General features: G+C 47.2%; 1 protein-coding gene across 2 annotated transcripts in view; it reads right to left on the bottom strand.

The window, feature by feature from the left end:
• Positions 1-4,180: 4,180 nt before the first annotated feature.
• Positions 4,181-25,252, bottom strand: part of MACF1 (microtubule actin crosslinking factor 1) — a 411,586-nt gene continuing 390,514 nt past the window's right edge. The window contains exons 93-99 of one of the 2 annotated variants that reach the window (XM_062191024.1): positions 24,012-24,086; positions 22,888-22,905; positions 19,934-20,051; positions 10,272-10,483; positions 9,285-9,395; positions 6,489-6,618; positions 4,181-5,759 (exon numbers count right to left, since the gene is read on the bottom strand). In XM_062191024.1, the coding sequence (XP_062047008.1) occupies positions 5,503-5,759; positions 6,489-6,618; positions 9,285-9,395; positions 10,272-10,483; positions 19,934-20,051; positions 22,888-22,905; positions 24,012-24,086 (921 nt within the window). In that variant the 3' untranslated portion in view covers positions 4,181-5,502. The remainder of the gene's footprint in view (positions 5,760-6,488; positions 6,619-9,284; positions 9,396-10,271; positions 10,484-19,933; positions 20,052-22,887; positions 22,906-24,011; positions 24,087-25,252) is intronic. The other variant, XM_062191025.1, reaches the window with a different exon arrangement.

The following is a 25,252-nucleotide window of genomic DNA, read 5'->3' as shown; positions in this document are numbered from 1 at the left end:
GGTGCGACCCCGAGGTGGTTGCGGACAGGCAGAGCCAGGAGTCCGCACCCAGGCGTCACCGTCGTCAGGGTCGTCCTGGGACCCTTCCTCCTGCACACAGCCCTGTCCACGCCGTCAGGCGCCGCGCGGGGCCAAGGCCCGGAGACCTCAGGGGCGCGGCGCGGGCCGAGAAGGCTGGGACCTGAGCTCCCGCAGGGCGACCTCGCCCAGGCCGGCGTCCAGTCCCGGTCAGATCCGTGGTGTGACCCGGCGGCCCCGCCTCGGGGTGCAGCAAATCGGCTTCCGCAAAGACAGCGGCCTGTCTGCAGGTAGGGGCGGCCGGTGCTGTCCCGAGGGTGGGCGCATTCCTCCACCCGCGCAGCCTGTGTGTCTGCTCCACAGCTCCAGCCACCTTCCCGTGCCGGCCTGCGTCACCTGACTGCGCTGCTGCGTGCTCCTCCTGAGCCCACACCTGCTCAGGGGCCGCCCACCCCCTGGCTCCTGCGTGCTCTCTGGCAGTGCCCGGAGCGGGCTGACCCCGCCGTCCCTTGCTGTGCGCCCTGCGGGCCCCAGGCTGATCCCGCTGCGCCGGAAACACGCACCCACCTCCCGCCGGGCCAAGGAGCTCTGGGGCCCTGCAGGAGCACCCCGGAGCCACCTTTGCGCATCTAATGAATGTCACAGGCCCCAGCGGTCTGCAGGAGAAGGAGCCTCAGGAAACGCCTCCATTGCCTCCGCCGCCTGCACACCCTGCCCGTGCCCAGCCTCTCTCCCCCAGCATGTGTTCTTCCATGGCTGAGGCGCTGCGCTGGGATGAAGCCGGCCCTCGTGAGCCGGGAGGCTGGAAGGACCCGGCTGGGAGGACAGGATAGGTCAGCGGCAGGGAGCATTTCAGGCAGGGGGAGCAGCCCCAGATCTGTGGGGGTGCAGTGCCGACAGGTGACAGCCAGTACCCTCCCTGTGCCAGGCGCCCTCTGCGTGTGTGTCCGTGTCCTTCTGTGAGGCTCGCACGCTGTGATGCGCCGGGGATCACCCAACCTCTTTTTAACAGGTGAAGCTCACCAGGCTAAGGGACTTCCCCCAGGTGACACAAAAGTGGCCCTGGGTCAGGGCAGGTGGGCAAGGGCAGGTTTGCTGTGCAGTGGAGCCTGGCGAGCCAAGGGGTTGACTAGCCACAAAGGGCCTTTAGAGCTAGAGGAAGGTCCTAGGCACCAAATGATTATGGTGAATTCAAGGTCAAAACTGCAGGCCAGCACTGCAAGGCTGGCTGGAATCCTTGCTGCTCTACTTCTGATCCAGCTTCCTGCTAATGCACCTGGGGAAGCAATGGGAGATGGCCCAAGGGCTTGTCCCCTGCTACCCATGTGGCAGCCTGGATGGAGTTCTGTGCTCCTAGCTTCAGTCTAGACCAACCCTGGCTGCTGCTGGCGACTTAACTGCTGCATGACCCACCCCAACTTTAAAACCACTTCACATATTCTATTTTTTTAATATATTTATTTATTTACTTGAAAGTCAGAGTTACAGAGAAGGAAAGCCAGAGAGAGAGAGAGATCTTCCATCCACTGGTTCACTCCCCAAATGACCACAACGGCCGGAGCTGCGCTGATCCAAGGCCAGGAGCCAGGAGCTTTTCTGGGTCTCCCACGTGAGGGCAGGGGCCCAAGGACTCAGGCTATCTTCTACTGCTTTCCCAGGACACAGCAGAGAGCTGGATCAGAAGCGGAGTAGCCAGGATGCAAATGGGATGACGGCACTGCAGGTGGCAGCTTTACCTGCTACGCCACAGCCACAGCCACAGTGCCCAGGCCCCATTCTACATATTTTAAAATAAATTCTTTGGGATGGCGCTGTGGCACGGAGAGTTGAAAGCCCTGATCTGCAGCACCAGCATCCCATATGGGCACCGGTTCGTGTTTGGCTGCTCCACTTCCAATCCAGCTCCTTGCTCATGCACCTGGGAAAGCAGCAGAGGAAGGCCCAAGTCCCTGGGCCCCTGTACCCACATGGGAGACCTGAATGAAGCTCCTGTATCCTGGCTTCACATTGGCTCAGCTCTCGCCCATTGCAGCCATTTAAGGAGTGAACCAGCAGATGGAAGACCGCTCTGTCTCTACCTCTCTCTGTAACTTTCAAGGCTCTGGTGACTGAGGCAGAGGGCACAGTGAAGAGGTTGCCCCCGTGTCAGCTTAGCCAGTCTCCGAGTGTGCTGCTCTTCCGCCCACATCCCTCTGAACTGCCCTTTGAGTCCACACCGTGTCGCCTGGGGCCTCAGATCTTTGGCACCTTATGCAAGGCTGGGCTCCCGGCTAGACTGCAAGAGGCCCAGTGCTGGGCGCCTCCTTACAGCCGAAATCATTGTCTGAACGTAGGTTGCCAGTGTGTTCTTGGAAAGGGCTTCATACTCCCGTAAACCTACACAGCAGGTTCCAGCTGTTTTAAGGGCCTTGGCCCACAATTCAATTCAGCAACAATCACTTGGGCTGCTCTGTGCTGTGGCCAGAACCAGAGCTGGACAAGGACTCCACCCGGAGCAGCCCCCGCTCAACAGGGATGGGTCAGTGAACAGAGTCACTCCCAAAGGAGGGATGAAAGCTGTGCTCCCACAGGGGAACCGGCGAAAAGTATCCACAAGGGCGGAGGAACTGGGCAGGGGCGTAGGTCACATGTGAGTGGAATCCCAGGACACAGTACTGGAAGTGAGACTGGGAGAAAGTGGCGTCAAACCCAGGACTTCCCCCACCCATGGCAACTTTGTGCCCTGAGCAAGCTACTCCCTCCCTCCAGCTTCATCCATAGGAGGGGGTCAAGATCACAGGATTGAGAGTCCAGTACATGTGCACTTAGCACAAAGGCCGGACGGCATGAGCACTCAGCGTTAGCTGTTGTTCTCCATCACTCAAGGCCCCAGCAGACACACCAGCTTTGCACTCTTGTTCAGCGTTTCTCCCACAGAAGTGCAATCAATTACGTTCACCTTTTTGCTGGCACCCCTCTACCTCCTACACGGGCTTGCCTGCATCTGTTTGAGGCATGGAAAGAAACTTCCCGCAGGTGCCACCACAGCTGAGCTCTGCCAAAAAGAACCTATAGAAAAGCTGAATTATTTGCTAAGAAAAACAAGTGGCTGCAGTCCACTTTCTGCAAGGATGGAGGTCTCTGTGTGCTTCTGCTGCCGGGCGGCTTAGCGGGAGACGGCAGTTTGGATAACAAACGTAGGCAGTGCAAGTCCCGCGTTCCGGCAGCTTGCAGAGAGCAGGTTCCACCGAGGAGGGGGCAAGCACTTCCTTCAGAACCCGTCAAACTGCAGACTCCTTCCCAACTGGCAATTTGTCTTCCACCAGCTTTGGCCAACAGGCATTCATCTCACCAAACCCTGCGGTGGTAATGGGAGTAAGGCCCAAAGGTCAGGGACACAGCGGCCCGAGTTCTGAGCACCTCTCTCTGCTCAAGTTCTCCAGCCCTTTCCTGTCGCTGGAGGGGGCTGTAATCCTTACAAAGCGCTGGACAAACAGAAGTGCCAGACTCGAATAGGGTGTCAAGCACGGATTCAAGGTCCACACCTGCCCTCCTCTCACTTTGTGGTGTCAAGGAAATCACTTTCTCATTCACTTTCTTATCCCAGTTTCTCCATCTGTCGAGCAAAGGTGCTATTCTCTGTCTCTGGAACTCTAAAGGGGCCGGCGCTGTGGCATAGCTGGTATAGCTGCTGCATGTAGCACTAGCATCCCATACTGGTGCTGGTTCAAGTCCCGGCTGCTCCTCTTCCAATTCAGCTCCCTGCTAATGCATCGGGAAAACAGTGGAGGATGGCCCAGGCGCTTGGGCCCCTGCACGCACATGGGAGACCTGGATGAGGGTCCTGGTGGAGCTCACTGGCTGTGGTCACTTGGGGAGTGCACCAGCAGATGGAGGATCTCTTTCCCTCTAACTCTGCCTTTCAAATAAATAAAATAAATCTAAAAGATAAATTCTATCGTTTAGCCAGATATGTCAGCAGACTGTAGCAAATTGGCTCCATTCTCTCAAACACCAAGATTTTTGTGACTTCTAATATAAAAATCTTACATTTGGTATTTGTTTAAACATCTAAGTGGGACAATACCTTACATGTTTATGCTAACAATATCCTGATTCTTCGTTGCTATGATTAACAAGGATAAAATAAACAAGAAAAAAAATCTATTAATGAGCTGTATAATTTATCCTTTAAGATATCTGGATTTGAATAATGCAATTAAACCACCAACAGCATTATTATACCCCAGGGTAAAACATTTAAATATACGGTAACAAGAAGAAAACCAGGAAATACAAAACATTTGTTACTGCAAGCAATTTTAATACAAAAGTGTGTCTTGTTTTTAAACAGTTCATTGGTAGAGCTTCAGTTTCTGCCTCAATTAAAACCAATTGAGATAATCACACAGCAACATGGTCGGAGCTGAAGAGGAACAGCAGCTAAAAAACAGGAGCCCCAGACAGCCCCTCTTCACGGTCACTTGGTCAGCTGACTTCGTTACTCACAGAAAAGACGGAAGCAAACGGGACTGGTTAACGGGTGTGCTGGTGAACTCCATTAGGACGAGCCAGTGTTCGCCTTACGTCCACATTGTCAGAACAGGTTCATGGGATTCACTCCTCAGTTTGTGGGAGGTTGATTGGCCATTTAAATAAATAGCAAAAAATGCAGATAAACAAATCTGTGATTCACAATGCCACCAAGGAAGTCTCCTTGCCAAGGGTCTGGGTCCCGGGAGCTCAGGAGTTAGTGGTGGCGAGGCTGGGTAGGAAGTTACAAATCGGCTTACAGTCCTAGTGTTGTGACGTTTTCTGAACAGTTACATTTACCCCTGAATGCTAGCAGCTATTTGTCCTGTAAACACCCAGTACTGAAACAGTATTCAAAGACAGTATTGCAATGAGCTCCTTCTGCTGTATCATGTGCAAATGTTACCTAGATGAGGTTCCCTCTCTTTAGCTAAAATCACACAACATTAAAACAATGGAAAAAGCAATTATAAGTGCCCTCCCCTCAGTTCTTGTTAATTGAGGTGTCTGTAATTTACAAAAAAAGAGCTCCTTAAACACTGCAGGATTCTTATTTTTTTTTTTTAATATAATTTATCTTGCTGAGACAGCAAGTCAAGTTTATAAAGAAGATGCATTTAGGAATAATCCTAAAAGATAAAGCAGGTTTACAACCCTGCACCGCGCAGAGACCCTAGTTAGAGGCTTTTTTTTTAATACACATTCGTTTTTTTGACCTTTTCACTTGTTTTCCTCAAATATTTCATTTCTGGGCCCTATCCATTACAGGGTTACCAGGAGGCAAGTTTTATCTACATAAATATTCACATGAAAATAGTAACTTACAAAAAGAAAAAAAAATAAGGCAGCTTCATAACACAATTATTCTTTTACACTTTTAACAATATAACTTCTCCCGTTCAGAATAAATATACACCCAATGTATGGAGCAGGATTCGAAGTGGATAGTGGCTTGGGGGTGCTTGTGCAGTGTTATCGCTTGGGGCCCGGAGTCCTGGGGGAGGCAGTGGTGGTCTTCTTGGACATGGTGGGGATTTTGGAAGGTTTGCTGAGCCCTCTCCTGGAGTTGCCCTGGCCCCCTGCAGCACTGCTTTCTGAAGTGTCTGAACAAGCAGACTGTGTCTCTAAAAGGTCAAAGTCAGAGGCATCGCTTCCCCGACGGCTGCTGGCTCGACTCCCAGCTCGACTTCCGGCCCGACTTCCGGGGCGACTGGCTGACTTTTTAGGGTCTGGAAATCAGGAATAAAGCAGACAACTTAAGAGACACAGCACGGGAGTGGAGGAACAAGTGACCAGGGGCCGGGATTCTGATCCTAATACCACCCAATACGCTGTGTGGCCTTGGGCAAACCCCCATCTGTGCAGAAGCTGCTGAAGCCTCTCTTGGCTTGCCATTCTGCTCCAGACTGCTCTGACAAGCAGCAAGCAGCTTCTACCATAGCGCTGCTCCCTTCTGCACCCCCAGAGTGGAGTCAGGCAGGGCTGCTTGACTGCCTCAGCACACACAGATCAAGCTACTGGGAAAGGTGCAGGCAGCCCGAGAGTGGGGGAGTATGATGGGAAGCAGAGAGCCAGGAAGCGAAGCCATTTTCCTAGGTTCCCATGAGGAACCTTAGCAGGTATAAAGATGGGATGCTCCCCCAAAGTTCACCAGCAGCCACAGTAAATACGTGGTATTGGAAAATCACTAGCAAACAGCCAGCGCCAACACTGGGCTGGCTCCCGAGGACAGCCAGCTTCAGGAGGCCCTCTCCTCCTTTCCATCCTCTCCGATGTGACAATTTCGGGGGCTGCGGCCACGTCTGCTCCCTGGAGCAAGCCCAGAGCTCACCGGGGAAGTGCTCCCCCTCTTCACCAGCTTTCTGGAGGGCAGTGAAGTGTTGCTGACAGGCTGCTGTTTCCTGGTCACTGCCCCTCACCCCTCAGCCTAACATGTGCGTCATGGGACACACACTTACCTGCCCGGTTAGTTTTGGCACCTGTGGAGGCTGGCGAAGAGCTATTGCTAGTATCACCAGCAAGGGATGTTCGACTAGAATGAAAAGTTGGTGTTGGTCGTTTCAACTTGCTGCCTGTTGATGGAATAACCTTGAAAAAAAATTAAAATGTCATATTTACTCAGTAAAATCACCAGTAGAAATTTACTTTCGAAAGGACTACTGAGGGCTCCTGAATCTGGCCAGCTGTAAAGCAAATTAAAAGTCCAGGAAAACACAGATTTATTCTGAAAGTGTCCTAGGTGATGTATTTGATGATTCAAATTTTTATGTTCCAACTTAAAATTTCAAAATGTCTTACAAAACCTTTTATCTCACTAACAAATTTCGATTAGAACTGGGAAAAAAAAGGCCTCAGTTGGTAAGATTACAATAGCTATAGCAAACAGAATTAGGGTGAATGAGTACAGAAAAAGAAACTCGGATAATCCTCTGTATCCATGTTCTGGAGTTAGAATGTGAGGCTCAGCCCCACGTGTTTAACACAGAGATTCAAACACTGCTCCATCTCTGTCACTACGGTGCTGAAGGAACTTTAGCCAAGCTCTTTCAGTCTACACCCTCATTGGCAGGATGCAAATAAAATGACTAGACTTGTGCATCAGACAGGTTATGAGAAACAAACAGGAGTGAGGCTGTGATCCATACTGGGAGAGCTAGCTGGCTTTGAGTCTGAGCTCCAGGACTGATCTAACGTTTGTGTCTCCTTCTCCCTTGGGAAATCAGGGATAACCCCTGCCTTTTGCACGCCATGTCTGCCATACTCTCTCTTGTTCAGTCCACCCCGGCCACCCAGCCTCCTCACTTATTTCTCTGATGGCCCAGGCAGGGTCCCCTGGGCTTGTTCCGGTGTTGTTCACTCAGCCTAGACAGTGGCTGTAGTCACCTCTGATCCCCACTTCTACTTGATATTTTCATGGCTCACCTTCTTGTTTCCTTCAGGGGGCTTGGTTCAAAGGATGACGTCATTAGAGAGGTCTTGTCTCACTCCTCCAACACTGCCTGCAGCTTTCTATTCTCTTCCCCTGCTTCATATTTCTGCAGAGTACTTACCACTATCTGCTTGTGCCCTATGTTTCTCACATAAAGTTTACACTCCATTAACGCAGCGACTTTGTTCACCCTCACTTTCTCTTAATAAAAGCTTGCTGAGTCAATAGATGAAGCAGGCATTTTACCAGCTGGGAGACAGCTGTCTATTAATACTGATGTTACCAGGAGGAGCTGTATTTCCTATTTGAGTTCAAGTTTTTATTTTAGATAGTGGTAGACTTAATTTGGGGAAAGAGTATCTTATATCTGTTTTAAATATCATTCGCACTGTATCCAATGTGATCAATTTTTTTAAATCAATTGTTTTCCAGGACCTTTAAAATGTTTATAGAGACAGAAGAGTAAAGCAACCCATGTCATCGTATTTGCTGTATTTCTTTAATGTGTGAAGCAAAAGCAAGCGACAGAGAGTGATTAACATTCCCACACAGACTCCTGGCCCACACAGGAGGAGGGCGCCAGTTTCAGAAGCTATGGTTCCTGAGCACCAGCCTGGGCTAGGGATCCAGGTCGGGACGTGGCCTGGCTACTGAGCAGTAAGTAAGGAAAGATGCAAACTCAAAATGAAATGAAACAAAAGATGAAAACTTAAGACCAAACAAAAAGGCTGATCTATTAAAATCATGAGAATTTGTACTTCAGAATAAACATTTAAAGTTCTATAATTTTGAGATTTTCATGAAACTGGAGCCATTAGGGACGAGGAAAGGCAAGATCAGCAGGTTGAATCTTGGGGTTTTAGTGGCAATAGGTCCCCAAATCATGTTTTAAACAAGACACGTTGCTGAACTGGAGTTTCAACGTGGAGCGGAGGAAGCCCAAAGCAGCAGCTCATTCGCAGGCACTGGCCTCTTGTGCCTCCGTGGTTTCGCCCACAGAGGCTGTACAGGATAAAAGACAACACTACCTTTTGAGTTTCTGAGGCACAAGAATCCAGTGCTCCCCGGCAGGAGCTAGAATGCAAATCGGATGGCTACCAGACAAGCTGCTCGTCTGTGTTCTCTTTCTGAAACACTGCTCTTCCCAATGTGTTTGGGGATTTTCACTGCTGTATTTGAACATACTTAACTGCTGGCATGTATGTTCAAATCAAGGTCACAGAAACCGAAATGCCTAAGCCAAGAAATTCAGAAGCTAAACTCTTGAGCCTCAGAGCAGTGTTCACAATTACTGTGCGTGGCTGAGGTAGGCAGCACCCATGCCTCAGACCAGTGTGGCAATCCCAGTCACCCTGGGGAGACATCTCAGGGTGGGTGGTGCCAACCACTCCTCTGTTCTAAGCAAAGATAGAACACTGGTGAACATGCGCCACAGTTGAATTTCAAGTGTTCATAACTCGTCTGTGTATCTGACATTTGGAGACTTCAAGAAGCCCAATTAAAAACTGTATCAGTATGCAAATCACCTGGGATAGCCACTGATTGCCATCCCGAACAGATATTCTACATAATCTAGTTTTAGATATAGTTGCTAACTAGTTGTTGAATAATCTAGTTTTAGGCATCTCTTATTTATCTCCAAATTTGGTGAATCCGAGTTAGAAACCCCTGAAAACACGTGACTAAATGAATCAGCTGCGCCAGCAAGCACCATAAAGATGGAACAGCGCACGGGCTCGTGTCGGGAAGAAGAGCCGGCAAGTTCTCGGCATGAGCGAGGATCGCATCTTGATTGTGTCTGTAAGTCAGCAAAGCCATACTCTACCTCGGGGCTGGGCAGCTGGAGGTCAGGATAATGGCTGTCCCTGACAGGGGTGCCAGCTTTACTGTTTACCAACCAGGGTTTGTCATAACAGCGAGAGAACTGAAGTGGAGTCTGTGAAACGGAAATCCAAAGGGAAGGATGGGAACAAGTGAAAACGGAACAGAAAGGGAGCAAGTTGGGAACAGAAAAAAAAAAATAAATAGAAGACACTAAATTTTAAAGAAACAGAAAACAAAATAAAACGTACATCAGTCCAATGGGAGGAGAGGGACTAGGCAGAAAGGCAACAGCATTCTCTATACATAACCTGCCATTAACAGCAAACCTATCTGACAGCTCTGGCTGGACACACAGTGCCTAGATTTACGAAACTGGGGGTCCAAGGAAAGAAATGCTTCTGACATAAACAGCCTGAGGGCACATTTCAGTAAGGGTCCCAGGAGTCGTCTTTTTTTTTTTTTTTTTTTACAGGCAGAGTGGACAGTAAGAGAGAGAGACAGAGAGAAAGGTCTTCCTTTTGCCGTTGGTTCACCCTCCAATGGCCGCCAAGGCCGGCGTGCTGCGGCCGGCGCACCGTGCTGATCCGAAGGCAGGAGCCAGGTCCTTATCCTGGTCTCCCATGGGGTGTAGGGCCCAAGCACTTGGGCCATCCTCCACTGCACTCCCTGGCCACAGCAGAGAGCTGGCCTGGAAGAGGGGCAACCGGGACAGAATCCGGTGCTCTGACCGGGACTAGAACCCGGTGTGCCGGCGCCGCAAGGCAGAGGATTAGCCTATTGAGCTGCGGCGCCAGCCCCAGGAGTCATCTTAGAGCTCACATATCTGTGTGATGCCAGGGCCTAGGCATTCTTGGTCTAGGTGGGGCTGGGACTGTGTGTTTTCCTGTTCCTCTGGCTCACCAGACTTTCAGAGGCTACACTGAACAATGAACAGCTATCTGCAGAGGCGTGGATGGGGAAGAAATCGGCAATGGAGGACAGTACATACCTTGGTGCCACTGGCTGGGGTGGCTGGAGAAGATGGCATGGACGTGCAGCTGTGGTTACTCTGACTGGCACTTGAGCTGGAGCGAGTAGGGGAAGCTGCCCGGGAAGACGGTTTGGACCTTCGACCTCGTGATCGGAAAGGGGTCATTCCCTGGGATGCCCCCTCTGGCAGGATGAATTTCTCTCTAAGTTCAATGTTAGTTCTACCTCGTGCTAAAAAGGGAAAAAACACATACACATAGAATGTTGACTAATCTTAAGAAAAAATACATCTTTGACGATCATACAGCTGCTTGACCCCATGATAACAGTTACGTAGTTACAGTCCTAGAACCATCTGTGGGTTTTTTAAAAAGAGACGAATTCATGACTTGTCAGCTTTGTCATGATTCTTACAGACTGCAGCAGACACACTAAGCAGTAAATCCCTTGGTTTGCTGTAATAAACAAGTCTCAGTGTACAAGGTCCCACCCCACTCTGCTGCTGGGATCCTGCTGTCCCACTGTCCTCTGGGGTAAGCACTGTAATGGCTCAAGGGAAAGCAGATGCAAAAGTTCACAAACCTGAAGTCAAAACCATTCTTTTTCTCTCATAGTACATGTGTACTTTCTGCTCAATTTTTGTAGGATACGTGGTAACGAATAGTGGAGAGAAATAGATAACTGAAATTGACATTGTCCAGACTCTGGTATTTGAGTTCAGTTGATAACAACCCGAAGGAAAGGGGAACTTGGGGGAGCAAAAAGATGAGGACAGAATCACTAAGAAGTAAACATGTGGGGAGAGAGAGAAAGATCTCGACCATGCACAGAACTTGCCAGTCAGAAACTGTTAGGTCAAAAACTGAAAGCAATGAAAGGCTGCAAGTAGGAGAGGGATGTCAAGGTGGAACAATCTGGAAGCTGCACTGAAGGCCAACAGGCGCGGTCTCGTGGCTTTCTGGAGCTCTAAGACCAGAACTGGAAATCTGGATTCAGGCAATGCGAACATTCAATGTGAAAGACAAGCACTAACTTAGTTGCAGATAATCCTCTGGAATACATCCTTAGATTATTCCTCACTGAATGATGTTCTCCTGTGATAACCTCTATTCTTCCTCTTCCTAGACTGTTCACTTTTTGGAAGGTACTAGACAGACCTGCACCAATGGGACTGCTCGGGGAAGCTGGGCCATGAGGAATGCAATGTTTGTCACCAGATTCTTTACTTTGCTCAGAAACCATAAGCCCAGCAGATTTCAGGTCACTGTGCCCAAACTCTCTGCTGCTCTACCCCATTTGCCTTTCAAGGAATCTGAGGCATATTGATAGAACCAGATTTGAGATCAGGCTGCATGAATGTCCAAACACAGGGGTCCCCAATCCCAGTCCTTCTCAACTTATTATAGGCTCCCCTACAGCAACCATGTTTCAGATCAAAAGCATTAACTTGGAGCCTCTGAGTTCCAGCCCAGGCCCTCCACCAACTGGGATCCTTCCCGCTCTGGGCCTCCCTTTCACCAGAGGCAATCAGACTAAGAGGTCCCTATGAGTCCAGCGTGTCTGAGTGGTCATCACTTAGGGGTTCTTGAAATGCTAAATGGTTTCCTCCCACAATCCTGCATTTCCTTCCTCCTCAAACCCCCAAAATACAAGCTTCTCAAGGTTCACTCTTTGGTTCTTGATTCTCTATTCATCCATTTTCCAGATGTTAGTACTTTCCTGTGTCTATACTGATGATTCTCAAAGAAAATCGTCAGCACTAGCTTGGGTTCTTTACTAAGAGTTGATAACTATGGAATCATGACTTAGCCCTTTCATTTTGTGTCTGATAAGGCACCCACACAGTGGTAGGCACATGGCAGGCAGTAAGATAACACTAATGAATGAAAATCACTCAGCTGAGAATCAGGACACCTAAATGAATTGTCTGTGGTCTTAACCCTTAAAGAAATATCAGTGGTATGGTTTGAACCTGGTAAACATTTAATAGCTCATTTCTGAGTAAATTATGCCAGGGACAAACAAACAACAGAATGAAATAAAAGGAAAACTTAGCAATGACATCTCACTTGAGGGTAATGAATGACATTTTCAATGTTTCACAGTGGGTCATCTGTAATAACATAATGATAGCATCACGCTCCTCTGTACAATTTCCAAAGTGTCATCATATATGGCACTGCACCTGACTGTCATCAGTATCTTAAAGATCACCTCGTAGGAATCATGACGGCAGCACCCAGCACTCAGAGCTCCGGTGCCCATCACCTGGTCCCTGCTGCCGACTCCTCCCCATAGTCCCATCTAGCCACTACCTTCACACACTGGTCCCTAGCCAGTCCTGCTATGGAAGCTTCTGTTCATGTGAATGTGCAGTTTCCTGTCCTGGGAATGGCCGGCTTCCCTCTGCTATCCGACAGGAGTTACCTCTAAGACGCAGCTGAAGCAGCACCTCCTTTCCTGCTGCTCTCGCCACCTTCCTGGGCAGATCTATCCCATCCCTGCCTCCCTCTCCCAACTCACTCATTTCATCAAACCCAGGGGTATTTATTTATTCATGGTTGCTCCCTACACAAGGCTGTGAGCTTCTTAAAGATGGGACTGTCACCTTCACTGACCTTTAGATCCCAGTGCCAGCCAAGCTGTTTCAATAAATACATGAATTCACAATTTCTAAAAATGGAGTGGCCTCACAATCTCATTCCATCAGGAAGTGCTCACTGGGACTGGTGTTATGGCACAGAGGCTTAAATCACAACCCAAGATACCATATGGAAGTGTCTGGGATCGAGTTCCACTTTTGCTTCCAATCTGGCTTCCTGCTAATATGCCTGGGAGGGCGCAGATGATGGCTCAAGTACTTAGGCCCCTGCCACTCCATCCGGGAAATCCGGATGGAGCTCCTGGCTCCTGGCTTTGGCCTGGCCCAGCCCCAGCTACTACAGGCATTTGGGGAGTAAACTAGCAGATAGAGATCTTCCATTTCCCCCCATCTCTGTCATTCTGTCTTTTAAATAAATAAAAATAAACTTTAAAAAAAGAAGTACACATTATTCCTCAGGGGTAAAAAGCAAAAGCATGAGGCTGGGTTGAAGTGAGGCACATTCTCTGGCTGTGTGACTGTCTCTCTTGCACACCAGCCACATGTGCAAATCCCTGAGTCTTCATGACTGAACCCACAGGGTTAAAGTGATAACTGCCAAGACCTCTTGTATATAAAATGTGAAAGCAAAGCAATTTCAAAGAGCAGAGGGAGAACAGTTTTCTGTAAGAAAGATACAATAGGAATGGAGATTAACTAACATTATCACCAACACATCTAACCTTTGTATATTGTAATTTGAGGACCTGTTTAATCCTATCATAGGATCCTATGCTGAGGTCCTTCTTCATGTCTGTGCCAGACCCATGGGACAAGTTCATGGTCATGCCTTATTAGATGACTGCTGAGGGCCCAGAGGGTGCTTCAACTCACCCTCCCAGCTGGGTGCGTGCTGGAAGCTGGGAAACCCCAGTTCAGCATGTTCCCAGGGTATGCTCACATTCCCTGGGTGTGCTCCCATGTCATAAGGAAACAAATCAACAGAATGAGACAGTCCCTTTTTTCAGAGAGAATCTCCAGCCAACGGTCACCTCCTGGGGAGTATTTCACTGGCTGAAGACGCTGCGATGACTGAGGAATTCCCTACGGTCATCCTCCCAAGTTACTGTAACCACGCCACAGCGTGCAGCACTGCGCACTGGAGCAAACTGAGACCGCAGCGCAGCACTCGCTCCTGCACGAGACTCCAGCGAAAGTTCACCTGGAAGGCCTCGACGCCAGGGGAAAGCAAGCATCCTGAAACAACAGCTCGCTTCAGTGGGGCCGACCTCAGCCAGGGCAGGGCGGACACTTTGAATCTTTAGAGTCTTATTTTCCCCTTCCTTCCTTTCTCTGTAGTTTCTATCTTCTTGGACTCTATCGTCCTGAAGCTCACAATAGTGAAATTCCCGTATTTCTGGTGCTCTCATCTCAGTAAAGAGGCCAACAAATGATTAATTTATTCTGAGGCATGTATGACTAACAGTTTAATGTGCTACAACTCCCGTAGGAATCTGCATCTTGAAATAAAATACTTGAAGATGCAAGGCAAAGAAATGACTCTTCACAGAAAACATTTCACATACCTATTTATTCCTTTGAAGAAATGAAAGCTATTTTTTCAGAAATGAAAGATACTTCTTCAGAAACAAACTTAAAGCAGCTAATCTCCACCATTAAAATGGACTGGGGGCCAGCACTGTGGTGCAGTAGGTTAAGCTGCTGCCTGCAATGCCAGCATCTCATTTGGGCACTGGTTTGCGTCCTGGCTGCTCCATTTCCGATCCAGCTATCTGCTAATGTGCCTGGGAACGCAGCAGATGGCCCAAGTACTTGGTCCCCTCCACCCATGTGAGAGACCTGGAAGAAGCTCTTGGCTCCCCGCTTGGGGCCAGCCCAGCTTCAGCTGTTACAGCCATTTGGGGAGTGAGCCAGCAGATGGAAGGTATCTTTCTCTAACTCTGCCTTTCAAATAAATAAATAAATCTTTAAAAAAATCAATCTCTCTGTAACCCTGCCTTTCAAATAAATAAATCTGCAAAAAAATAAATAAATAAATAAGGGAATTAAAATGGACATAGGTAGGCCAACTATTACTTTGACTTTGTCACCAGAAAAGGCTGGATGTGAGGGACAGAACAAATGACAATTAAACAGCTGGAAACTGAATTAAAGTAACAAGGTAAAAAGTAAACATTCTTGGGGCTGGCACTGTAGTGAATGGGTAAAGCTGCCGCCTGCAGTGCCGGCATCCCATATGGGTGTCAGTTCAAACCCCAGCTGCTCCACTTCTGATCTGGCTCTCTAAGGCCTGGGAAAGCAACAGAAGATGGCCCAAGTCCTTGGGCCCCTGTACCCACGTGGGAGACCCAGAAGAAGCTTTAAGCTCCTGGCTTCAGATTGGCTCAGCTCTAGCCGTTGCGGCCATTTGGGGAGTAAACCAAATTCAGGTTAGCAAATCACTAGCAACTGAATTTAGTAAAAATGCTATTTTTGGGGGCCAGTGCTGTGGCGTAGTGGGTAAAGCCACTGCCTGCAGTGCCGGCATCCCAAATGGGCACCAGTTTGAGTCCTGGCTGCTCCACTTCTGATCCAGCTTCCTGCTGATGTGCCTCAGGAAGCAGAAGATGGCCCAAGTGCTTGGGCCCCTGCACTCACGTGGGAGACCTGGAAGAAGCTCCTGGCTTCAGATTGGCCCAGCTCTGGACATTGTGACCATTTGGGGAGTAAACCAGTGGATGGAAGACCTCTCTCTGCCTCTGCCTCTAACTCTGCCTTTCAAATAAATAAATAAATCTTTAAAAAATGATATTTTTAGTTTTCATACTACTTCAAATATTTTCCTAACACTGGCATTATATTCCTAGTTAAAAAAGAACATTTCTACTCAGGGCATGTTTGACTACTTTGATAGGATTGATTCTTCCCTTACAATTCTTCTCATTGAGGAAAGATCTATTGCTGAAGTCTATAGGACCAGATTCCAAAGGCAGTCATCATAAGTTCAGTTCTTCAGTTACCAAAGAGGCTGTTTATTTATTTGTTATTTTATTCTATTTGTTACAGAGAGGAGTAGAGACACAGAGAGAAAAATCTCCCAACTGCTGGTTCACTCCCCAAATGGTGGCAATGGTTGGGGCTGGGCCAGGTCGAAGCCTGGAGCCAGGAGCTTCTTCTGTGTCTCCCACATGGGTGCAGAGGTCTAAGCACTTGGATCGCCCTCTGTTGCTTTTTCCAGGCTATTACCTAGATCAGAAGTGGAGCAGCCAAGACTTGAACTGGCATCCATATGGGATGCTGGCAGAGGCTCAACCTGCTAGACTCAATGCCAGCCCCGCTATCATTTTTCACAGGAGTTATGCTGGCTACCTGATGCTGGCTGGAAAAGGTTAGTTAAAATCCAGTTCTAGGGGCCGGTGCCAGGCGCAGTAGGTTAATCCTCTGCCTGCAGCGCTGGTATCCCAAATGGGTGCCGGTTCTAGTCTGGCTGCTCCTCTTCCAATCCAGCTCTCTGCTATGGCCTGGGAAAGCAGAAGATGGCCCAAGTCCTTGGGCCCCTGCACCCACATGGGAGACTGGGAAGAAGCACCTGGCTCCTGGCTTCGGATCGGCACAGCTCCGGCTGTTGCGGCCAATTTGGGGAGTGAACCAACGGAAGGAAGACCTTTCTCTGTCTCTTCCTCTCACTGTAACTCTACCTGTCAAATAAATAAATAAAATCTTTAAAATGGCCCAAGTGGTTGGACCCCTGCCACCCACATGAGAGACCAGTTTGAAGTTCCTGGTTTTTGGCTTTATCCTGGTTCAGTCCTGGCTGTTGCAGCCATTGGCAAATGGAAGATCTTGCTTTCTCTCACCCTTTTTCTGTAACTCTGCCTTTCAAATAAAATAAATAAATAAATCTTCAAAATATTTTATTTATTTGAAAGGCAGAACAACAAAGAGAAGATGAAGACAGAGAAAAAGGTCTCCCATTTGCTAGTTCGTTCCCCAAATGTCTGCAACAGCTGGGGCTTGGCCATAATGAAGCCAGAAGCCTAGAACTCCATCTGGGTCTCCCATGTGGGTGGTGGGAACCCAAGCACTTGGGCCACCATCTGCTGCCTCCCTGGGGCATTAGCAGGAAGTTGGACTGAAGACAGAGGTGGACGTGAACTTCAGAGGCACTCTGTTTGGGATGCAGGAGTCCCAAGGGGCACTTTAACCAGTTTAACCCACTGTGTCACAAAGTCTAACTGCACATTTGTTTAATGACTACAGAGTTTCAGTTTTACATATTGAAAGGTGTTCTGTGGACATGTAATACAGTTTATGTCCCTAACTGTACACTTCAAACCAGTAGATTTTACATTCCATGTATTTACACTTTGAAAACAAAATCAGTTCTAAGACAAATTATATCTTTTGAATCTTCGTAAATTTAAAGTTTTCTGTATCTTCACTTACCTGAGAAAACTGATATGTGTACTGCTCAAACATATACCCAGTATTGTGTGCACAGGTGCACCCAATTCTTTGAGCAGGAGCATTGCTTTTATCTCCATCCAAAACACAATTACCATGGATGAAATCAGAAACTGAACTCTCCAACTGCAGCAGGACCAGGGGATTGTACAACTGGCAACCTGCCGAGTGGAGTGTGTTCACATTTTATACCAGGCTACGGCAACTTGCACTGAGCTAACTTTCATCCTCCGAAACTGCTGCACAGGAGACAACAAATGAGAGCATGCACTGGTCTCAAGAATCCAGGCATATATTTGGCATGATGTTCTCTGTAGGCCAAGGAAATGAGACACAGATGAACATAAAGTCTACTACAAGCAGTACTTCTAGGAGCCACGTCAGTCCTTACAGAACCCAGGCCACTGCAAGTTCTTTCCCTTTTTGGTGTTCGTGCCCTTCCACTGACTCATTACAGCCCACTCCAGCCCACACCTAGCACTGTTTTTCATTCAACTATAAATAGCTCATCCTGTCCACCACTAGTAGAGCTATGACCAAAAGCCACTGGGGTACTCACTCCACAAGCAATGAATGGAGATGAAAATTGAGTTCTGGGAGGAAAACCCTGGAGAGACACAGATGAAAGCCTTACCTTGTTTGCTCCAAAGGATGCTGAAAAACGCTAAATAGCTACCAGACGGCCCTCCCAAATTTCCCTGGGGTTCCAATTTTTGGATCTTAAGACAAGGACAAAGCAAGCAGTTTTTTTTTCCCTTGGCCAACAGCATAATGTTACCATAAACAGAGCAGGCAGCAAAAAACAAACAAACAAACAAAAAAACACAAAACAAAACAAAACCAGGCAGCCAAGGATTCCAAAGTGCTACATGCAGTATCTCTTTAGTCCAATCAGACATAACAGGAAAACTATGACCTTCTGAATATCTTTGGAAAGGAGTAATGTTACTATACTGAGGAGTTAAAATGGTATATATTACTCCTCATAGGAACAATGAAAGGAAACTTGTAAATCACGGGCATTGGTTTATAGCACAATTTAGCCCTAAAACTCATTGATCCTTTTCAAGTTTTTATGAGACAAGTTTTTTTCAAACTTAACTATTTTTTAAAAAAAGAAGTGTCTAATGAAAACCACTATTGCTTAGCTTTCACTCTGGTTTACGGGAGTAAATGCAGAATGAGTCAAGAGGAACTATTATGGGCAGATCTGAATTCATGTGAGAGCTATAATCTTGAGTTCTGTCCTCTCTAAATGCTTTAGAATATGACTATAAACTACTTCCAAAGAGATTATGCAACCATGCTATAAGCATGTATATATGCTAGGTTTATAAACAACCAGGCTGGACCAGAAATGTACACATAAGAAGGGGGACTGTTTGTCAGACTTGGAGATACACAGCAGGGAGGGGAGCAGGACACTGCAGCCAGACCACCCTGAACCTGAATCCTGCCTCTGCCGTTTACCTGCTATTTCTCCTTGGGCCAGCTGCTTAACTTTTCTATGCCTCAATTTCCTATTCTGCAAAATGGAGATCATAGTATCTCTGTATGTTATAAATGTTTTATTATCTGTGAAGTGTTTATAAATAATGTGTGACACATAAGGCTAGATAAGCATTTGTTAAACAAAAAGAAACTCAATTCCATGGATGCTGTCTCAACAGGAGTATTTTATGTCCTGAGACAACTCAGTGTACTCAGAAAAGCTATGGTTTGGCTATTTCAAGCATTCACGAAGGCAGCAGCTATCACAGAGCCAAAAGGTGTTAACAGTTCAAGAAGCAAAGCCATTCTCAAAGGGCTAACGTGTAGGGAAGAGGGACAAAGCTTAAAAGCCAACCTATGGGAGACTGACTGGAAATCGAAGAGCTGGAATCAGAGCGCTTTATTTTACTCCCAGGATGGTGAACTAGAATAAAAAATATGGAAACACACAGAGACAGAGCAGGAAATGCAGAAACTAGTCTAGAAAGACAAACTGGCAGACAGTGGGGAAGCTTCCTGTTACACCCACATGCTGCTCTGCTAACAGGAAAAGGAATGGATGTAGCAGGAGAGCTTCAGCCCCTAGAATTCAGGTCAGGTCTCCCCTTGTTGCAGCCCTAGCTGCAGGCATCATCACTTAATGCCCAAATTAACAGACTCTTTCGTCTTCAGGCTGGTGTGCAAGACTTTTCACATTTAGCAGCAAGATGCTGCGACAATCCTGCTTGGGTGACCATCTGTCCTAGGAGTGTCTGGGCTCGTGGCAGGTGTACTTTATCCTCCCTTCTGGTCAAAGGGCTCACTAGTCCTTTCCTGATTGAGAAGGCACCCACACTCGCCCCGACTTTCAGTGACAGGGATTGGAGGCAAAGGGCTCTGAAGCCCTGAGGGGAACAAAGAGGGCTTCACTGGGCTCCTCTGTCTACGTGCGTGTTCATACCCCAAACTGAAACACCCGGATGACACCAGCAAATTCTTAAGTCTTATGACTGTGTTCGAGTTCTAATCTGTGCTGGTGGGGTGATACCTGGGCAGCTTTACAACAAAGTGAAAACCAGATTCACCCCCAGCCCCCTTCCTGTAAGCGAGAGATCAGCTGTGTGAGCCTACCTAGTAAGTGATCCTTGCTCAGGATGGTTCCTTACCTCGGCAGGGATCATTTTTCACCAAAAACTCATCCAAGGCCATCCATCCTCCACCAACGCGGACCATCACTGTGCTGCGCAGAATACGGACCAGCCGCAACTGCTGAGAATCCCCAAACTGCAGAATCGAGGAGAAACGGAATTAGGAAGTGTACGCTGTAAAGCAGACCTGTGCTTTTTTCCTGAGCAGACTGTATTCAGAAAGGAATGGCAATGTGATAATGTGGGGGGGGATTTTAAGTTCTATGTATGCATTTTTCACAATGAAGTTAAAAAAATAGAAAAGCAGACAGAGCAAGTCAAAGAGTTAATGTGTGATGGCCACAGCCCAGCCTCTGTGCCAAAAGGGGAGCGGAGAACAATCTGTTCTGCTTCTCTTAAAGAATCTGCCTGAATTAAAACCCCCCATTCTTTGTGATGACAGTGTTTTCTTAGAAGGGAGGAGATGTCAACTTCTGAATACAGTGTGCTCCAAAGTTAGATGGAGAACAGCAAATACTATTTCAAGCCTTAAAGAAACTCCAGCAGAGCAGCCTCATTACCAGCTTAGAAGAAAATCTGATTTTCTGCATCAGGTTTTCAGAAAGGAACACCAAGTATGCAATAACTATGTTGTCACTAGCAGAAAAGTTCCTTTAGCTTAACAAACGATTAGATAATATTTACACTAACATTTATTGAAGAAATTAAAAATTTGATCTCCCATGATTATAAACCATATTTAATAATCATTTTAGATTTTAAAACAAGCAGGATTTCCTATCTAACACTCCTGCTTTCCATTTCTACCTTAACATTTGGAATTTCCCATTGCATAAATTACCCCTTTCCCAAAATGCAGTAAGAGGAAACGGAAGAGAAGCATGCTGAGATTCCAAAACGAACACCACACATTGGCTATTTAATTCAAAGAGAATGTTGGGGGTGGACGGGAGGGACTGCTTAACCACCTAACAAGGACTTTCAAAGTCAGAAAGGAGAATCCTGACTTTGAAACAGGGCACACGGATTGGAAACACCAGAAAGGATGTTTGAGAAGGACAGGTAACCATCCTCCTTCAAAATCCTGTTGCAATTTTCCACGTTCTTTTGCTGCTCTGCCTCAAATGCACTGCCTGTACAGGCAACTACAAAGTACTGTCCTTCTCCTCCCTAGCCATTACTTTGAAAATAAAACAGCCCTACACCTTTTGTCTCATACAGTTTTAAGCTTTTTACACCAAGTGACTATAAGCAACAGCAAGGTGTAGTGAAGCAGCACTGAACCCAGAGGTGTGAGGGGATCAACGTCTGGTCCTGGGAAGGAAGCTGCTCAGTGGGCTCAGGGGGAGCCCCCCTCAGAAGCGGGGCCCAATGAGTGAACACAGGGGCCCTCAGGAGCAGATTCTGCGGGACCTGCGGAATCCCAGAAGACTGCAAGCAGAGTGAAAGCCTGGGTCACTGGGGTCTGTTCCGGACAGGTGAGGGGAGGGAGGGAGTATGCACCTATGTATCCTTCCAGAATGAAACAGGAAGGAACCCTAGGAGTACCGTACTCTATAGCTCATTACTTCATTTACTTCCTGTCCCTCCCCAATATTTTTTGGTGAAGCTCTATTTGAAAGATTCTAACTTGTTTCTGCTGAGCTGTGGGAAAAAGTAGGTTTGACCCCGGCCAGCAGCAAGTGTAAATGGGGAAGTTGAGGCCATAGTGACAAGTGGTGGGAAAGGGTTAGGGTAGCTCTAAAAATGGGGACCTCCACACAGCTGATACAACAGGCTGGTCTGTGAGGCAAAGAACTTGGAACAAGAGTCCTAGGGGCCAGTAACCCATTTCCTCCTCTTGAAGGGACTTGAGCAATGGCTCTGACAATAGCTGTCTGATAGCAGGCATTCTGATCTTGAGGTCTCAGGTGCCTGCTGTATAGAATCAACTTTGTAATTTTGCTGCCAACATTAGAACAACTTACATAATCTTCTCCTGGTCAACTGAACAGTAGAGGGGGCATCAGCGCCCCTCCAAAAAGGCCCTCGTACTGCTTGAGTCCACTAGGAAACGGGCACACTGGGCACACTGCTGCAGTATGACTCTTCTCAATTTTTTCCCATTCCCTGTTCTTCCTACTAGCCCAGGACATTACTGCCGTTAGTGACTGCTACAGTGCTTGTAACTTAGCAATGATTCAGGGCCTCAAAATCAACTCTTGGTATTGCTAATTTCATTTCAGAGACAGATTTTATTCATGCAACTTCCTTCCACATTTGGAGACAGAGGACCCCAGAGCCCTCAGAAAAATCTGAGAAGGTTAGAGTTACCAAGTGGAGTCAGAGCATCCAATCTTTTCTTGCAAGCCTAGTTTGATTCCATTAGACTTTGGTTGGCTGTCATCTGCAAACTTTGGGCCACAGCCAATTATAATTTCCATATTCTGTCTCAGGTACCTTATAATCCTAAAGTACAAATAACTATATAATATTAATCAGGCATTTAAGTAAACAATACTAAGGTACCCCAGAAGTTTTTGACTTGGTGTACACGATGCAATTTATACTAACCTGTCAAAAGACTGAGGCAAATCAGTACTGCGCTGATGGCATTCTGACTGCCAACACCCAAGCTTAAGAGCAGGCTCTTCTTAAAAGTGAAAGGGACTGATACCACAGTCTCCATCTCCATGAGCCATATTACTCACAATTCAGTCTGGCTTAATATCATCATCCTCAGCCAATGTGATTTTTGAATGAAAATTTTATCTCCTCTTTTTTCCCTCCTTAAGAAATGTACTTATATCCTCTGGCTGCTGAGACAGCTTTACAATAACTGTCCCAGTTAGCAGCTTCTCCACTTGGTAAGGCAACCAGAGGTGACCCAGGCATGCTTCAGATTACGTCTTCTCCCCACAGCAAAGAGCAGGCAGCTTTAGCTACACAGACCACATCCACTGAGAAGGAGAGCATCGCAAGGCACACTGTACCTGATTGCCGAGGAAGAACTACAGACAGAAAGAGTACAGGTTGGAGGGAAAAAAAGAGAACATTTGGTCAAATTAACGCGGGGAAACAAAATCTTCTCATCGTGTTACCTGTCTTTCAGCAGGGTGAAACACACTGACTGCATGCTTACCAGGCTCCTGCTGGCCACGGGGATGTGGTTTTACAAGCTAAGATTAACTTTCCATCCTATGTTGCTCTGGTTAACTCATTTCCCTCATAGGTGATTTCAAAACAAAACAATAAAACAAAACTCAACAAGCACACATAGGAGTAGCTGGAGCTTTACTGCCTTGGGACCAAATGCTCCTCAGTCAACAGAAGTGTGGTGAGGATTCAGTGCACTCCAAGGACTTTTTTGATGTACTGATGGAACCTGGATTTTCCTGTGTTTCTCATGCAGTGCATTTAACTACAACCTAACGTGGTCATCTAAATCCTCTTTGCCAATCAGATTTTTCTTAGGACTTTAAAGAATCCTAACAAGCTGTTGACTGTATTTTTAGGAGGTCTGTTTCAGATCCTTTCTACATCACTGATCGTTGTTCTAAAAGAAACTGAAGCACAAGCAGAGTTCACCATCAGTTACAGCCACACTTAGCATGGCTTCCCAGGGAAGACCACTGGGCCTGGCTTGCCAGTGCACCCAGGCCTCATTTGTGGTCCAACTCAGATCAGGTACATCTGCTGGGGCCTCAAAACATCCTTATCTGACCTCAGAACTGTTCTAGGCTCACGATGACCAGCTCTTTGGGGTAAAGGGCCAATCATTAGATGTACTTGTTTCCAAAAGTATCTTCGTCTCCCTAAAGACTCTGGTCACCTGTGCAATGAGGGCTCTGAAATGTCTCCTAACGTCCCAATAACTGTCTCAGCTGGGGCTACGTGGGGCACTAGGGAAGCTTAGCACAACAGGACACATGGCATTTGACATCAAGAACTGAGGGTCAGGAGGTGACCACATTCCAAGTCCCACCAAGTCTGCACTTCCCAGCATCAAGAGGGAGAAGGTGGGATCATCCAGCCTGCTTAGTCAGGTTGCTTACACCTATAAGGGCCACACACGGGGAAATCTCCATCACAAAGCACTGGTTTTTCTCTTCCTTACCCGGTATTTATTCTCTCCGATCTGCTCCACTTGAAACCTTTTTGCACACTTGCACTGAGCCACTTGTCTTGTGACCTATTGGTTGTGAACAACAACATAAAGGGTAAAGAGTAGCGCATGACCTCTTTGCAGAGAAACAAAGATTTGCACACGTATACAGAAAAGCTAGGCATCATGCCTTTTTACACATGTCAGGCTTCTGACACATGTGTTTATCTTACATTCCAAATTACTACACGCTGCTCTTACTGAGAAAATCTAGATACTCAGAAAGAATATGACAGAAATTCCCAAGTAACTATCCAGCCTGTTTCACAATTCCTTCAAAGAAGTGCTAACATACATGAGTCAAAATCAATGACTAATACAGCAAATTATAAACTGACCTGAATTTCAACCTAGTAGTGCTAGATTCCCTGAAGTTACTCCTGTTGTGTTCCCGGTGACTCCCAAGACCTGCCCTGCTGCCTCTCCCTCCCCAAGACCTGTCATCAATGCATCATCAGATACCCATGTGCTACTGCTGCTAAGTTTGCTACGTTTATTGTGATACAGTTTTTAACCAAGCAGAAAGTACGATAGGTATACAATCTTAAATATTACACTTTACCTCTTAAGTACTACATTTAAAAAAAAGATTTACTTATTTGAAAGGCAGCATTAGGGAGAGAGAAAGGGAAAGAGAGAGAGAGAGAGATCTTCCATCTGCTGGTTCACTCTCCAAATGGTCACAACCAGGAGCCAGGAGCTCTATCTGGGTTTCTCACATGGTACAAGGGCCCAAGGACTTGGGCCACCTTCCACTGCCTTCCCAGGTGCATCAGAAGTGGAGCAGCCAGTATTCAAACCAGTGCCCAGATGGGATGCAGCTTCACCTGTTACTCTACAACACTGGCCCCAAGTGCTGCATTTGACCACCTCTTCTCTGTATTCTAAGGTAGGACAATCAAGGCTAGGATAAATCCATCCTAAGCAACACGGTACCTGTGAACCAGGATGAGTGGAGAGGTTCTCTGTAAACTCTAGAGGCCCACACAGATCAAACTCATTTGATTTTTTTTTTTTTTAATTTATTTGACAGGTAGAGTTACAGACAGTGAGAGGGAGAGACGGAGAAAGGTCTTCCTTCCGTTGGTTCCCCCCCTGAAATGGCCGTTACCGCCAGATCTACGCCGATCCGAAGCCAGGAGCCAGGTGGTTCTTCCTGGTCTCCCATGTGGGTGCAGGGCCCAAGCACTTGG

This window comes from Lepus europaeus, chromosome 5 (assembly GCF_033115175.1).
Source record: "Lepus europaeus isolate LE1 chromosome 5, mLepTim1.pri, whole genome shotgun sequence".
NCBI classification, from domain to species: domain Eukaryota; kingdom Metazoa; phylum Chordata; class Mammalia; order Lagomorpha; family Leporidae; genus Lepus; species Lepus europaeus.
The sequence above is the reverse complement of the archived record's forward strand: the minus strand, read 5'-3'. Positions and strand labels throughout refer to the sequence as shown.